Source organism: Microtus oregoni, unplaced genomic scaffold, assembly GCF_018167655.1.
Source record: "Microtus oregoni isolate MIOR12 unplaced genomic scaffold, Mior012 000030F_ref0000283, whole genome shotgun sequence".
In the NCBI taxonomy this organism is placed as follows: Eukaryota; Metazoa; Chordata; class Mammalia; order Rodentia; family Cricetidae; genus Microtus; species Microtus oregoni.
The window spans coordinates 22,455,049-22,472,274 of record NW_024543089.1 but is presented as its reverse complement, the minus strand read 5'-3'; the positions used below and the strand labels follow the sequence as shown (position 1 = coordinate 22,472,274).

The window sequence follows — 17,226 nt, the reverse complement described above, 5'->3', positions numbered from 1 at the left end:
ACAGAGACAGAGACCCACATGGGAGCACCGGACTGAGCTCCCAAGGTCCAAATCAGGAGCAGGAGAGAGAGCACGAGCAAGGAACTCAGGACCGAGAGGGGTGCACCCACACACTGAGACAATGGGGATGTTCTATCGGGAACTCACCAAGGCCAGCTGGCCTGGGTCTAAAAAAGCATGGGATAAAACCGGACTAGCTGAATATAGCGGACAATGAGGACTACTGAGAACTCAAGAACAATGGCAATGGGTTTTTGATCCTACTGCACGTACTGGCTTTGTGGGAGCCTAGGCAGTTTGGATGCTCACCTTACTAGACCTTGATGGAGGTGGGTGGTCCTTGGACTTCCCCAGGGCAGGGAACCCTGATTGCTCTTTGGGCTGACAAGGGTGGGGGACTTGATCAGGGGAGCGTCAGGGAAATGGGAGGCGGTGGCTGGGAGGAGGCAGAAATCTTTAAGAAAGAAAAAAAGAAAGAAAAAAAGGAAAGAAAGAAAGAAAGAAAGGAAAAGAAAAAAAATTTGCTTAGTGTAATTAAAATGGCTGCCAATCTTCTTACAAGGAATCCCAGTGCCACAAATGGAGATAAATAAAATCTCAAGGTCATGGCTTGGATGACCTGGGGACAGTTTATATTGCACATTTCATTTTAGCTCCTAATCAAGATGTAGCCATGGTTCGTTTCACACTGGTTATATGTTGTTTCCGGATAGAACAGTAGATAATAAGAATTATGATATTGTATGTAAAGATCCTAGCTGTTGTTCACTTGCTATAGCTTCTTATACTTGTAAAGATAAATGTTACGGTTTATGAATTTCAAGAAATCATTTTTAATCCTAATAAAACCTTATGTATTTTGTTTATTTTAAATTATAGTTAGAGAAAAGAATGTAAAGATAAACAAGTAAAATTATAGAACAATCTTTCCTTTTGGTTCTCATCTTTTCGCAGACAATATATTTTTATTGTCAATCCTTTTAATCACATAAAGACATGAATAACAAATTATCCTCAAAGGTATATATCAGAAAACTCAAATCTGGTTGGCAGTGTGCAAGAACTGCATTTCACAGAACTCACTAAGTAAAACACTCACAGCCTTGCTTATGTACTGAACGTTTCTCCCCCAAGTCTGGACTAGAATATCAATGGTGTAGGCGACCTTGGTTACTTCTCTGATCTCCAGATGTTAGTTTGAGAGAAAAGGGGAAAAACTGCAAATTAGGCTAACATTTTATGTCTCCTACTATTTTTACCACATGCACAAAAATATGACATTCTCATTTAGGCAAATATTCTATTTCTTTGCATCTTACTGGATTCTAAATGTTTATTTATATCTTTAAATAAGAAAATGAAGGGCGCTATTTTATGTTTGTGTGGATGCATGCTGCTTTAAATTTTCCCTTTTGACTTTTTTTTTACTGTTTTAATTATAACATTTCCCCAATTCTCTTCTCTTCTTTCAATTTCTTTTATAAGCCCCCACCCCATCCTCTTTCAGATTTGTGGCCTCCTTTTGTATCAACTGCTACTGCATGTATAAAAAATTTGTATATACATATATTTCCAAATAGAATCTATTTAGTCCATATAATGTTACTTGTATGTATGTTTTCAGGGCTGATTGTTTGGTACTGAATTGATGTGATCCTCCCTGCGAAACGAGGGGGGCACCTATTCCATTTTTAATTTCTTCAGTCACTTATAAATCTTTGTGAAGGGTTGAAGTCTTTGTGAAGGATTTGTTCACATATATAGTTTGGCATGTCCATTGCTATCACCCTTGCTCATATTTGAATGGCCCTGTTGCTAAAACCCTAAAGTCTCACACACATGAACACATATGCATGTCTTCTAATGTTTATTGGAACGTTTGTGCCAGAAAAGAATTCATTCTCTCATTTTAGTACCATAAAATTTAGAAAACATCATAGGGTAATACAAATACATAAAGTACAATCTGTAATGATGTCAGAAGGGTATTTGATACAAAGAAAAGGAGAAATTTAGGTGTTTGTTATTCTTATGCTTTAAGTACTTTTTACTTTGCCTCTTTGTTTTCTATATTTTCTTTTTCCATACTAAAATATATGTAAGAAATTTCTTAAATCTTGATAACATAAATCACATGCCACTGAAAATATGTTCATTCGGTGAGACAAAAATAACCAAGATATTTTTAATAAACTCTATGGCTGCTGAATCAAATTATTTTGGTACCCGTCATTGATATGTTGGCTATGATTAATAAAATTAAAAGTTACCAGACGCAAATTTTCTGCAATAAAAAAAATCAAGTTTTTAAAACTGTTGTGAAAGGCTATAACTTAATTTCTTATCAATACTGAATAAAATTCAAGAAGAAACATATACTGTAGTAGAAAAATTATATAAGTTAAGATATAGGAAAGGTAAAAGTAAACCATTCTTGTTATTATTCAGTTACCTGTAGGAAGATAGAGTCTCCATTAGCATCCAGTTAACTTATTACACACTTAATATGTTAGTTTAGGTTTAAGACACAAAATGTATGTAAGTAAGGAAGGGGAAGGATTAAATTATAAATTCTTTCTGTACATTGTTATGAATATATTAAGTTTAAATGAATTTTTTCTATAATTATTGTAATTGCTGATTTTTGAATTTGGGGATTTCTCATTTTCTAGAAATAAGGCTGGGGTCTTTGGTTTGAAATAAAAATACTTACTCAAATACTAATTACAGCGTATTCATAGAGCCAAGTATAAATTCACAGTAGGATAGGAAACTTTAGAATATTCCAGTGTAGAATATTCTATTAATGGAATTACTTTATGATGACATATATTTTGCGCATTTACCTGAAAGTTACACGTGGTGAAATACACATGGCTATTCATTTTAGAACAAATTCAACACCATGAAAACTTCAATTTGTAGAGGAATATCAAGTCAGCAAAATTAACGTAGGATATTTACGGCCAAATGCTATCTCCAAATCACTGAGCATGTTATTTCTTTACACTTCAAGGCAAATCAAAATCTGTGTCCTGTCTTCACATATCAAGTTTGCTTAATGTAGTGAAGATATTTTTTTTAAATGGCATCTCCTAATATTTTGATACCAATCACAAGTGACACTAAAAATAAAATATACCATTTGACTTATAATCTACTTTAGTAATCCTACTTTATACTCATCTTGTTGACCCAATTACATTTTATAATTAAGATAATTTAAATATGTAATTTGGATCTCAGTTATTCTATTTTGAATAAGTTCCTCTTGCACAGCTCCATTGACTCGGCTTCTGGGGCTATAACAAAGAAGCATACTGTACCTCTTCTGCTGCTGCTTGATGCAGATGTACTTGGGCTGGTTGTTATGGCTACAGTGGTTGTTACTGGTGCAGTGGTAAGGGAGGGGATGATAGTAGTGGGAAGCAAAGTGGTGGGAACATCTGGTGAGTGGAAAGAAACAAAATATAAAATAAAATCATATCATGCAAACAAAAGAGAAACACAAATGATTCAAATTATAAATACACACATCTTATTTAGGCTTAATTGCATAAGTTGAAACAGAATAACAGGTACAAAACAACTATAGCACACAGGTTCTGTCATTTTTCTTTCACTTCCCTTTTATGCTCCACAAAAAGAAAAAATCTGGGAGCTATGTTTGAGAATAAGTAAATTATTTGCAATATTTAAAGTGAAATCTAAAATGACAAGAATTCACTTGTTGTTTGAGTCATTTGATAATCTCACATGCAGTAGCAAAATACACATATATAAAATAAAAATGACATGCTTTGCCAAGGAAGTAAAGAAAGAAACAACACATAGGGAAATAAACACAAATACCACCATATAAGATTAAAGAAGTGTTAACGATGAGTGTGTATATGCATGTTAAATAATGCCTTTGACTTTCCTTTTAGGAAAATAGGAGGAAATAGGATGAGAGCAATCTTTAGAAACAAACAAACAAGCAAAACAAGCCAATTGTTATTATAATTGTTATTTTGCTCCTCCTGTTTTCACAAACGATGTTAATGTATAGTTTAAAGTCTTGCAATTCTTACCCCAGCTAGCTGGTGACGCCTTCTAACAAATTTGCAGTACCTAGGAGTCTTTAACAAGTATTGAGTCAACTAGCATGGAACACGATGTGATGTTCTGACAAATTTATGACTTATTTGAATACAGGACACAAAAGAAGTTACTGAATAAGGGCTTGAACTATACCAGGCAGTCTCCAATCCATAATTAGTCAAGGTGTCATAAGTTAAAATTTGATTGAAATCCAGGGATAATAATGAACAAAAAGAACGGCTTAGTGTGCAAGGCCCAAATATTCCTTTACCTCATAAAACCCAGTCTCAAGTATCTAGAGAGGAGAGAGAGAAATCAAGCAAGGCTGCCAGTGTCAAGCTATGAAAAACCTCAGGAAAATCCTTGGAAACAAATTTGTTTCCCAGCAGATAGGGATATAATTTACACAGCAAGGAAATTAGAAACACTTCTCCAATTACTGTAATTACTGTACTGGGGTTTGACTTCATATGTTCGTCATGAAGTCCCAGTGTAGTCACAATGTTTCACAGATTATTTTGCTGGTGAAAGTTTTTTTTGTCAATCTTTCAGGAAAAGTTTTTGAGTACTCCAAACATTTTTCTAGTTCTCTACTCTGATAAATAGCTCTACTCAATTCGCCTGACTCTACCTGCTGAATCCTTCTCACTGGAGACACAGGAACCAGCATGAGATCACTCTCTTATCTTGAGTATTGATGTTTACACCTGTTTTTCAACGGGGAAAATGCTTCCTGGCCAGTCAAATTAAGAAAACAACCTCTGAAAACTCCATGGTATTACATTAATCACTAGGGAAAATGGGCATTGCCTGGAGAGCAATTTATCATGATCATAAGGAGGCACTAGCTTTAGAGGGAACATCGTGAATGGATGAAAATTCAGCATTTCTGCCCATGGGCTTCTGATTAGTTCCTTACTATGTGTTCTTATTGATTAGTAAGATTTTAAATAGAATAGAAGTAAATGGAAATATAATCAATGAAAAAATTAGTATTTTTTAAGTCTAAAATAGAAAATAGTACATTTTTATCAGAAAATACTATTGGTTCATTTGGGGTCTCAATTATTTATGTGAAAACTGCCAAACAACATCTAGTATTAGAATTTTTAAAAACAAAGAATATACTTGAAAGTCCATATATGGAACCTGATATTACAAATATTATCACAGATTATGATTTATTTTTATTATCAAATATTGACCTAGAATAACAGTCTCCTAACCCTTATGCTGGAAACAAAAGAGCCTTTCAAAATTAGTTTTATTATTTCATTACAAAAGCTGGTTCAAAATAACAAGCTTATATATATATATATATATTCATTTGTTTCATCTGGTTTATTCTAAATACAGTATTAATTGAAATTCATTTTCACTTTTTCCAACCTCCACAATAATAGAAATTCTGGATTATTTGAGAACCCTGTGTATGTTCATTTTTTTCTAAGCATTCTTGAATGAACCAATCTAGTCTCCATAAGTGCCCAATACAATAAATATAGAATCTTCTATCACTGTCTAGTATTTAATGAATTAGTAACCAGTACTTACTAATAATTTTTTTAAATTATGAAATATTGGTGAAATATGCAACTAGATGAGAAAGTATGCCATTCTTTAGACCTTAAGCTGGCCCCCCAGTTTCCGTCAAGAACCATGCATTGCTGATGAGAAATGAACGACAATTGTGTAAAAACAGCATGCTAAGAAGAACTCGTTCTTAATCACCATTACAGGTTTCCATCCCTTACTAGCCAGGAACACTATGTAGTTTTTAAATTACATTTATTTTCTATGCCTTTTAATCCTGGTGTTTTATTCATCATTCTTGTCTGTTTGAAATAATTTCAACTCGGTTGTGAAATAGTAAAGTTGCAAAAACATAAAATGTTCACTTCTAGAAAATAATTATAAGTAGGTAAAATTAAACAACATAAAATTAGATAGAATTAGTTAGTAATGTCAGAAAGATGACAAAATTGTATGCAACTTCTGCCTCATACTTAAACTTTCTATTTGATCTGAATTTATTCTGGTCTTTCCCCACTTGGTAATTATTAACCTTGGAAGGAAGATTTTCAAGTAGTGCTCAGGTTCTGTTCTGTATAATTATGTGGTTATGTATGCCTATAGAAAAAAGTTCTATATTACAGGAAGAGCTGAGTATAATAGAATTAAAAGAGTGAACTACTTTTCTCAAAGACACGCTATATATCTACAATCAGGAAAAAAATGTTATTTTTTTGAAGAGTACTTTTTAGCACCTCAGTGTACTTTATCATAATTTCTATCAAAAAGATATTAATAAAACAATATCAGAACACATATTTACTAACTAAATTATGAGTGACTTATTATATATTATACATATATGAATTTTGTGACTTTAAGGTAACTTATTAATGGGACATGCACTGATTTGAGAGGTTGCTCTACTGACAGCTTAAAATCTTTGAACTCGGATGGCTTTAATAGGACCTGGAAAATCAAACATTATCAAATGGCTCCGAGATCTCTTCCTAAGTCCAAATATTTATTCTCCCTTTTTATCAAATTCAAGTTTGCTTTTGAAAATTCTTTCTCTTATAAATGAGTAGCAGTATTTGATAAAATTTATAAATATCTCAGTGATGATTATTTGAAGTATTAATTTTAGCCTTTTAAGGAATGTTTTAACAAGTGTAGGTTTACATTTTCTTATGGAAATGTATGATATAAAGCTCCTATTCTTCTGTCTTATATTTTTAAACAAGTTCCTACTATGTAGCCATGGATAGCCTGAAAATCCCTCTGAAGACCAGTCTGTCTCTGTCTCCCAAATACCACATGCCCGTACCTCATTTTTTGATGCATCTAGAATCAGATAGAATTTTAAAACCATTAAACCAATAACACAAGAAATAATCAGATCAACCAACATGATATAAAGCTAAATCATATTTCTCTTTTAGCATTTATCTGTTCAATTTTCCAAAGAATAGAGCATCATTACTTATAGAAAAGGTATTCATATACACATCTGATAAAATGCTCAATGTTGGTTCAATTTTAATTAATGTGCTATACAAGAACTTAATCAACATATTTGTTTGAAACAAAAATCATGGAGATATATGGCTCAAAAGTAAAGGTAACTCATGTCAGCACGAAGGATCTGAGTTCAATTTCCAGGACACACATGGTGGAAGGTCAGAAACAACTCTGATAAATTGTTTTCTCTGACCTCTGCCTATGTGTGATGATATAGGTACACACACAACTTACAAATAAATTACAATACTAATTTCATCATAGTTATGTTTTATCTTGACCTGATCATAAAATTTAGCAAATTTAAAGAAATTATTGAGATCCTTTTAGTACAAACAAGAGACCCTTAATTTATTGTCTTAATATCAAGACATTAAGACAAGCTTATTGGTGAATTTATTTGAAAGCCTCATTAGTTGATAAAAATTTTGAAAATTGTTGGTTTTGATGATTTACCATAAAACTACTGAAATCACTGTTAAGTTACAAATAAATGCACTTGACATCATCACCTCTTTCATGTCTATCTTTCAAGTCTATTGTTATGATCTCATTTCTGAAGCCTCCTCTCATTTGGAACTAGTCCATGTTTTCCTTCTCTGAGCTGGCAATATGTATACCACACATTTTCATTCATTTAGTATTTTATTTCACACAACAGACCACAGGATAACCTTAAACAAAAGCATGTCTTCCTTATTTACAAATACTATTTTTCTTCGGACAAGTACACTTGACCTATTGTTTGGTTAGCCCTGCTCCTGAAAAGAGTCCTCATTTAAGGGCGTATCTAGGAAATACTACTTTCAAGCCTAGAAAATATATACTACTCATCTGGCATTTACCATTCACTATATATAAATATATTTATGTATATATGTATTTATATATATATATGTATACTAAATTGTATATATATATATATATAACAAAAATTTAAGAAAAAAGATAATCTACTTAATGCTGCACTTTTGGAGTATTTTCCTTGTTAAATATGTTTTAGGTACTTTGAAAATGTTACCATGGATGATAATAAAATGTCATTAAATAAGCAACATATCTCTTATAAGAACTTAAATATGTAACCAATATTTAAATAAAATTAATATGTACAAAAGTTGTAGTTTTGCACAAAATATTATAAAATTCCTGCTAAAAGTCTATGACTCTGAGAGAATAGTCTCAAATATTGAAGTGCAACAGCTGAAGAAGTTTCATCTCTGAATGGGTGTGTCAGCATCTGTTAGACTAATAAATCATAAACGCCAATCAAAATAGTGGGGAAGGGTTCCTCCCTTCACATGTTAATGAAGAAATTAGAAAACGTGCACCCTGAACTTCTTGCAGGCGAGGGGGCGCTTATTAGAGCCCACCAGATTCTCTGGAGCCCTGTCAGAATGAAATCCCTTCTAACAGGAGCAGCATACAATAAACTGCGGAGCACTACAACATTTTTTTTTCTAATAATGAGTTTTCCAGGTTAAAGGTATGTTGTGTTTTCTGTAAATGTGGTGTATAATTTCTAACTTGTCAACTTGTTTTGTTTTGTGGCAGTTTCTCTTTTTAAAAATGGCATTCAGAATGGATTTTCGAAAACAAAATTAAGTCTAAAGAGCCCCAGAAGCCTAAAGTGTTTGTTTCTCTCCAGACTATTGCCCAAATCAGGAGAAAAAAAAAATGCTACTATTTAGTCTTGAATCCATGCATCTGCATCCTTCCTGCTTGATGTTACTAAACTCCCTGTTCTAGAGGAGACAGAATAATCATTTCACTTCAAGAGCAATTATAAACATGCACACAAAGGGTCAGGATTCTGAGGGTCATAGAATTAAGGCAAGAATTAGTATTGTGCTAGAAAGAATTCAAATTTCTCTGATTTAAAAATAATGGATCCTTAATATTTTATTGCACATTCTGCTGCCATTGGGAGCAATGGCAAGGGGCATGTTTACTGGTTTTGTTTTTGTAAAGATGGGCATTTATCTGTCCCCATTATATTCAGCACCTGTAGCAGCCTATTTAAATTATAGCATGAAGAGGAGACAACCCCAGAACCTTCAGTGAGTTGACAGACATCAGGCTGACAGGACTTCAACTCACCCCTGTTACTTACTCTCCAATTTGGGAGAACTGTTGTAACCCCTTCTGTTTCATAAAAGGGACCCTTCTCAAAATTTGATTGAACAAATTTCTTAACGTTTCTGGTAGCCTCTACCGGCTTCTCCTGCTAAGTGATATCCTTATACAAAGATGATAACAAAAAGCTGCTCTGGAAAATTGGAACAAATTGCAGTTTTGAACTCTACGTGGTAGGCAACAGTCCTAGGTAATTACAGGGAACATTTATGAATAAAATGGATGTCTTATTTGAAGAGAACAATAACTATGTATTTTCTCTTTAAAACCCATTTGTCGGATTCTAAATGGACATAAATAAAGCCTGTCCTGGAAACTAGCTCTTGTAGACCAGGCTGGCCTTGAACTCACAGAGGTCCACCTGCCTCTGCCTCCCGAGTGCTGGGATTAAAGGCGTGCACCACCACCTTGCTGTAAAGTGAAGCTTAAAACAGAATCAACAATGCCTTCAGCTTGGATGATCCCGTACTATTAAGCTCCACAGACTTCAATGTATGAGTTTTTCCCTAGAAGGACCTTAACCTGAGTACGTCACGTGATTGCATAAGAGGATATCACAGTCATTTTTTAGCAAAAAGTACATGAAGTAAGAGATACAAGGAAGAATTCAGAAAACTACTGAGAAATCGGTATTTGTTTTTCCATGTGAGTTCAGTCATGAATGGAGGCAAGAGGTGTTTTGCATACTATTTAACTTAACCACATGTAATCACTTCATTAAAATTTGTTTGGTATGGTAATTTATATAATTCTCTTCACCAAAAATATTTTGGGAATTTGAAAAATATGATCTGATGAAAATGTTATTACCAATTGATGCCTTTAGGGTAGAAAAGTCACTCTCTTACTAAGACCCCCATGTTTCCATATAACAAGCCTGAGGTCAAAACCTCTCTAGATTTCTTAAATGAGTGGTGTTTTCCACTCTTTTGTCATTTCCCAACATGGTTGTTCAGCTCCTGTTAAGTGGTATATTTATGTCACTTAATAAATTACAAAAAGGTTCCTTAATTTGGAATCTAGGGTATAGGGCTTGTTTGTTTGGTTTGGTTTTGGTGCACATTGTTTTTTGTCTGTTTTAGCGTTTGTCTGCCTGTGTTTTTCTCTCTGAATCAAGGTATTATATTGTTCAAGCTGGCCTGGAATTCTCATGAACAGAAAATGAGTATGGACTAGTGATGTGCTGCCCCTCCATCTGGGCTTTTGGACCTCAGGAACATATCACACTAATTTTCATATTAATTAATTAATTCATCAATCTACCTATTTATTTATTTATTTATTTATTTATTTAATATTTTAAGCATTAACCCAGGGCTTTGCCAGGCCCACATTCAACTTAATTTTTTTCTTTAATCTGTTTTAATATTTTCTTTTGCTTTTGCTTTGTTAGTTGCAGTATTGGGAATTGAGTTCAGAGTCTTGTACATGCTTGATAAGGTCCCTGTTACTGAATTATATAGGAAGTTCCTTTTTAAAAATATTCATTTTTAAAATTTTTGAGTAAATTATTATTATTTAATTCCCTCATTTTTCTCCATTCACACACTCCCATTTAATTCCTACTTTGCTCTTTTGCAAATTAAAGGCCTCTTTTTCTTTAATTTTTGCTGTACATACATTTGCGTGTACATGTCTATGTACTTCTAAATATATAAGTATTCACTACTCAGTCTAATGCTACTGGCATGTACATTTTTAATTTTGACTATTTGGTGTTCGATAACCAGTGGGATGTCCTGTGAACATAACTTACAGTTGAGGCCACCATTCTGTTCTTATCTTTTTCCACTGGCCCCTCTGGACTCACTACACAGTGAGGCATTTTCCAAGAAGAGGAGAAAAACATGAGGATTATTTTTATGTTTTAAAACAGCATGTGATATATTAAATACCATATTTGTGGAAACTATAAAGTGAGAAGCTGCAAAACATATTTTATGTAAAGTCCATAGTTTCGGAAGACCAGAACCCCAATTATCCACATAAGGTCATGACGTATGGCTTGAATTCTTTGACAAATGAGCCAACTAAACTCCATGTGTTTGGGTATCAGAACTCTGTAAATATTTGGAAAATTATATAAGTAGATTTATACCTCACAAAATAAGAATACTTGAGTGCAAATGAATGCATCCTTGTGTTTACCTTTTTATATACTGCAAATAGAAGACAGGTTATATAGACAGAGGATATGTTATTAATGTTGAAAATTTTGAATGATAAATTCTTAATAAAGTTTTTCTTTTGATATTTGGTAGACATCCATCTGGATCTGGAAGAACATTTATGTTAGTGAGGTATATATGCATGGATTTTGTACTGTGACAACTGAAAACTCAGTTTTTCCACTGCATTTTCATCTTAAAGAGAGGGATTTGGTTCAACACTGTTTAGTGATCTATTCAACACACACACATGCACACACGCACCACATACACTTTTAAATGAGTTATAAAACAAACGGAGGGCTCTCATCCACACTGTGTCTGCAGAGTTTGGCAGCTTATTAAAACAGTCAGAGGCATGGCTTTCCTACGGGCATCAGAGCTCTGTCTACTTTTTCATGTCTAGAGTGATGTGTTATCTCAAAGATTAAAGAGATGTTTCTAAAGAATCATGCAAGCAGTGGCTGTGTAGGAAAATCTCAGCCAGCATTGTTGAGATCAGCAACCAAGGGACTCCCCATTATTGGCACAAAGTTCATTGTTGAGTAGGGGTGTCTTTCCTATAGTTTTCGTTCTATACCGTGTATTTTCCATTTCTGTTTCTAAAGAAAGCTTCTGCAGGAAGCATGCTCATTATTAGTGCACACAATTAATTTACCAGCTGGTCAGGTCTCTGTTTATATGAGGGAACAGATTTTAGTTGAATCCCTCTTTAATGTTTGCTAGGCTGTGCATCTGTTCACAATCTAGTCTTCGCTTTCCTTTTCTACACACAATTTACTCTCTCAGCGCCATCACGATCTATTAGAATCCACCTATCTAGGAGTACAACTGTGTACATCAATAAGTACATGATTTTCTAAATTCTCTACATCATTGTGATTACGTGTCAAAAGAGACTATTAATGTTAACCAGAAGTAACTTTTTCATTTTTCTGTACTAAGTGTACTCACTCACCTGCAAAACACTGCTGTTCTTGGTATGAAATGTAAACTTTGTACTTCCATAATAGGATATCCATATGGTAGTATTGAATTTCATAGAAAACTTAAGGTATAAAATTATGAGATGATCATTGTGTTTGAAAACCAATCACATCATTCAAGTATAAATGTATTACATGTATTATTTTGTTAAATTTATCAAACTTGTAACTATTTTCTGAACAATAGGTAAATATTTGAAAGCAATGATATGCTGTCAGTGGTTACCCGCCCACTGGGGTGTGGCCTCTTATACTACATAAGTCTATGTAGAGCATGTGTCTTCTTTCTTTCCAGTTGCTGGATTCTGATTTGTAAGTTTACCCCTAAATAAATAACCATCTATTTCTCAATTCTTAGCTAGTGTGGAATTTCTTTTAAGCGTCCTTCCACAGTGATACCCTAGAAACTTTTCTTACAGCCAGTGAAGAAAGCTTATTTCCCTGCCTCAGTTGTTTGTCTACCCTCGTGAGAAGTCATTTATTTTCAGTACTCTGCATCCCTGTGAAAAATAGTTGCTCCCTACACTCTGAAGCGGTACAGTGCACTACACACCTGAGAAGTTTGGCTTTGATGTTATGTTTTATAATATGTTTATACAGCATTTGTCTTTGGGCATTATTGACATTTATTATTAATACTACATATAAGGAAGTAGCAATTGTAGCTGACTCTTAAAATTGGAAAGGCATATTTAGTGACGTGATACATTTCTTTCGAAAACACATAGACATTTCTAGAAGAAATACTCTCTTAATTTCTTTTAAATATTAAACTACTTTTATAATGGCTCTTACCAACTAACAATAAAATATGATGGGTCACAAAGTATATGTATGTGTGTTATGTGTTATTACTAATGTAATTACCTTGGCAATAAACAATGGCAGTGCCATTGTTATCTGGGTTTATTTCAATAAACACCTGAAGAAACAAATAAAGTAAAAATATCTTAGAGCTATTAAATCAATGGCTGTGAGACTTGATTGGGTAAATAAAAATAGAAGCAAACTACAATTATATTTTAATCCATGATATCAAAATAATAGTTGTAGAGAATTTTGCATGTTTTATATGGCTATAAAGATTAAATATCATATAAATGTATATATGTAAATATATATATATATATATATGTAAAGTTAAAACATGGAAAAGTTTATAGCCTGTGATTTAATTCAAAGAAGCACAGTATAAGATAGTGAAGTGCTTAAAATATTTAGATTTAGTTTATAGAAGAAAATAAGGACAGTGTATAACAAGTCAGATAATGGTAAAATAATTTTAACTCACATGTAAGTGTTAAATTTGGATAAGCAAGAGGAAGAACATGGGAACTTTCTGTAATATGTGTGTTCATTACCATATAGCCTGCTTTCTCCACTGAAGTTTTTGTACCAATGTGTGCAATGATGACTTACAATGTGTACCTCCCCAATTGTGTATCTATTGGTAGTAGAGACAGCTGGTCTTTTTCTCTGCCTACCTTGCCAGGTCTCCTCAAAAATCTCAGAAAGCGTGCTGCTGGAATTTTCTTGCTCTCTTGGAATGTCTGCTGAATTAATGTTTTGTATACCATGTTTTAAAAGGAGTTAGAAGAAAATAATTCCCTTTTTATTGTTTAATAAGTTTACTTTTTCTGCTCTTTCTCTTTCATACCTTCACACACATACCTCTATGTATGTGTGTATTGTGTGTATTTTGTGTACTTACAGCATCATATGTGTGTGTTTATATATTTGATGCAGAATTTATAACTCTCATGTGAGTTGAGTAAAATATACTGATAAATGTAAGAGTAAACTATGTTAAGTTCTGGGAACATATGGACTCATCACTGTTCATATATATTACATCTCAAGCCTTCATATTTCATACAGTTGTGATATTTTCAAGAGTAAAGACTCCAAATTTTCTGTTGTTTTATTTATTTTTTTGAAAAACAGATGTGATAGGCCCAGGGGTAGAGATAAAAGAGAAACTATTCAGAGTAGGGCTTCTTCTTCTGCCACCTGAGTCCCAAAGACAAACTTAACCATTCAGGCTTGGCAACAAGTCCTCTTATTCTGTGAGCCATCTCACTCTCTGCTTTCACCCCAAGAGGATAATTTTAATCAGATGATGAGAAAAGTATGAAATATTTTAATTCTTTCCACTATAAAATGACTAAGGTAGCCAGTAATTCTTTATAGCCATAGCTGTCTGCTTTGATGCCTTCAGTAGTTGGAAGTTGTTCCGGGTACTCGCTGCTTGGGAAGAATAATTTATAAAGTTTCTTAAAAATGAATGTTTTCTTAGAGAAACAAGGCTGTTTATTGAAGTTATCCTGACAAATATATCATTAGTTTTTACGCTGTTGGATACTGCAAAATTTTCCTATGACCTTTTGCACAAGAATTTTGCAATTTCTTATATTTAAGAATGTGTACTGAATTAATATTCTGTATACTGCATTTTAGAAGGATTTGGAGGGGCAAACAACATTGCTATGCGACTGTTGAGTAAACACTGGTGTCAAATATGTCATTATCTATTTAGGCTCACAGTGATATACTAGTCCAATTCAGGGCACATCTGTGTAATAGATAGTGTGCTAAATGATTTTGCTTTTGATGAATGCCATTATTTAAGACTAATATGGAACTTAGTGTTGCATTTATTTTTTTTACAATACTGGTACTTGCTCTGCACTGCCACGGATTATGCTTATCTACATGGCCATCTTTCCTTAATTCTTCACTTTTGTACTGCTTATTGGATGTTATTTCTTCTTGCCCCTGTTAAGCTATCATTGTGGTGAATGCAAATTGTTTCAGTGTCATATTATCTTTATAATTATAGGATATATACCAAATTATTGATGAGCAAACAAATTGCTATTTTGGTCAGATTTATCAAAATACAAAAAGACAAATGGAACAAAATGCTATAATATGTCAATTTTACACATATTGATTTCCTTAAAAAGGATGATAAAATAACAGAGAATTATTAAGATTTTATAAATAAATATAACAAGCTATGATATTTATATAAATTGAATAGAATAACTAATTCTTGCTATTAACAGACTTATTGTTCTACTGCTGAGCTTATTAATGAGAAGTGCTATCTCCTTTACTGTACTTTTAAAAGACACAGGTTTCATTTAGGTATAATGAATTCCTTGTTATACTTCCTTGTTTACTGACTTTCAGTGATCCTTTCATTGAAGTCAAGTGTTAAACCAGCAGTTTAAGCCACCATCTGTAGTTCTAAAGCTGAAAAATTTAAAGATATAATGGAAGAGAGGAGTTGAAGAAAACCTGTAGTGTGTATAACCCAAAACATCAAAGGTCATTACAATTAAATGCCATAAAACGTCACCATGTACTACCGTTGTACCCAGAGGATAATATCTAACCAGAGCCTGACATCTGTGTGGTTGGTGATTTTACAAATAAGTATCCCAATCTCCATCATGATGGGAATCAATAAATGCAGGCAACTTTGATAGATTCGGATGTGAGTCCCAGGTCATAAAACCCTTTCTGAACTAGAGTTATGTTAAATCATCAAAGCAGATGTAAAAAATCAACCTTGGAGTAAAATGTAAAAGGCTAAAGTTATCACACGTAGCATTTATTGTAGATCAAAATGTCACTCAGATTTTATCATTTAGTGGGGTTTCAAAACAGCCAAACCATTAACAGAAGAGTGTAGCTTTTATATTCATACAACCAGTGACTAGTGAAACATTATACCTAGTGTGCAAAGGGAAAAAAGTACCCTTTATTTTGTAACGGACCCAATTGGAGCTCCCTGTAAACACAGTGCAATATGGTTTTACTGTTTCGCAGAGCCTCTCATTACTTCTTGCAGTAATACTAGGTAAACTACTGTTGAACTTCACAGCATCTGTCTAGCAGCATGAAAAGCATTAATCTATGGGGTGCTTTTGATGAATTGGAGTTCAAAAGCAAAGCCAAAAATGATTCTTAAAATGTGCTTAGAAAAATATTTATTAGAAATATGTCAACTGCCAAGAACCTAAAGGCAGCTGGCTTATTGGGAAAAAAATCATTGCCAGCTTGCAAACACTGAGATAGCATGAATTTTCCCCTACTAGAATTCTTTAAAAGAAAAAAATGTCACGTATCCGGGTATATTACTTCTCAGTCACTTCTTTTTGAATTCTCCAGTCTTAAGGTGCATTGCTGTCAGCACAATGAGTCATGCTCCACAATATGCAGGCAGGATTCTCACTTACTTAGAAAACTTCAGATGGATCACATATGTCAGACTAACGGTGAGAGTGCGTGGTGAACACACATAAGACTTGCATCCTGCTCATGAGTTCTGAAGAAATTTTGTGATTAAAGAGGTCGTTTTTATACTTTGACTGTTAATGAAAGTGGCATGTTCATCTACATGAGTTTACCACCTTTAACCCAGTCTGATTAACCCAATTATATGACTGGGTTTCCCAAAATTGATTTTTTTTTAATTTTTCACAACATATTAGAAATGAAACAAAAATTCTACAATTCCTGGTGTGTTATTTGTGAAAAAAAATTATACATTATATGTCTTCACTGCTTACGATAGCAAGATATGTTAAAAAGAGTGGCTTTATATTACAACAATTTTGAAAATAGAACTATATGTTATTATATTATTTTCTTTATTCTTATTGTATTATAACAAAAAATACCTGAAAATATGACAAAACAAGGCTATTATTTTTTTCCAGAAAATTAAATCTCTCTCAAAGAATTATAATTAATCCCTCCAATATTTTTCCTTTTTTATTGAAAGGTATTTGACTCAACCAAATTTCTAG

General features: G+C 33.2%; 1 protein-coding gene across 3 annotated transcripts in view; it reads right to left on the bottom strand.

Annotated features, from left to right (window-relative positions):
- Cadm2 (cell adhesion molecule 2) overlaps positions 1–17,226 on the bottom strand; it is a 923,258-nt gene that overhangs the window by 67,223 nt on the left and 838,809 nt on the right. For 2 of the 3 annotated variants that reach the window (XM_041678464.1, XM_041678465.1), the window contains one exon: positions 3,327–3,446. The exons of the other annotated variant lie outside the window; for it this stretch is intronic. In XM_041678464.1, the coding sequence (XP_041534398.1) occupies positions 3,327–3,446 (120 nt within the window). The remainder of the gene's footprint in view (positions 1–3,326; positions 3,447–17,226) is intronic. 3 annotated transcript variants of the gene reach the window in all.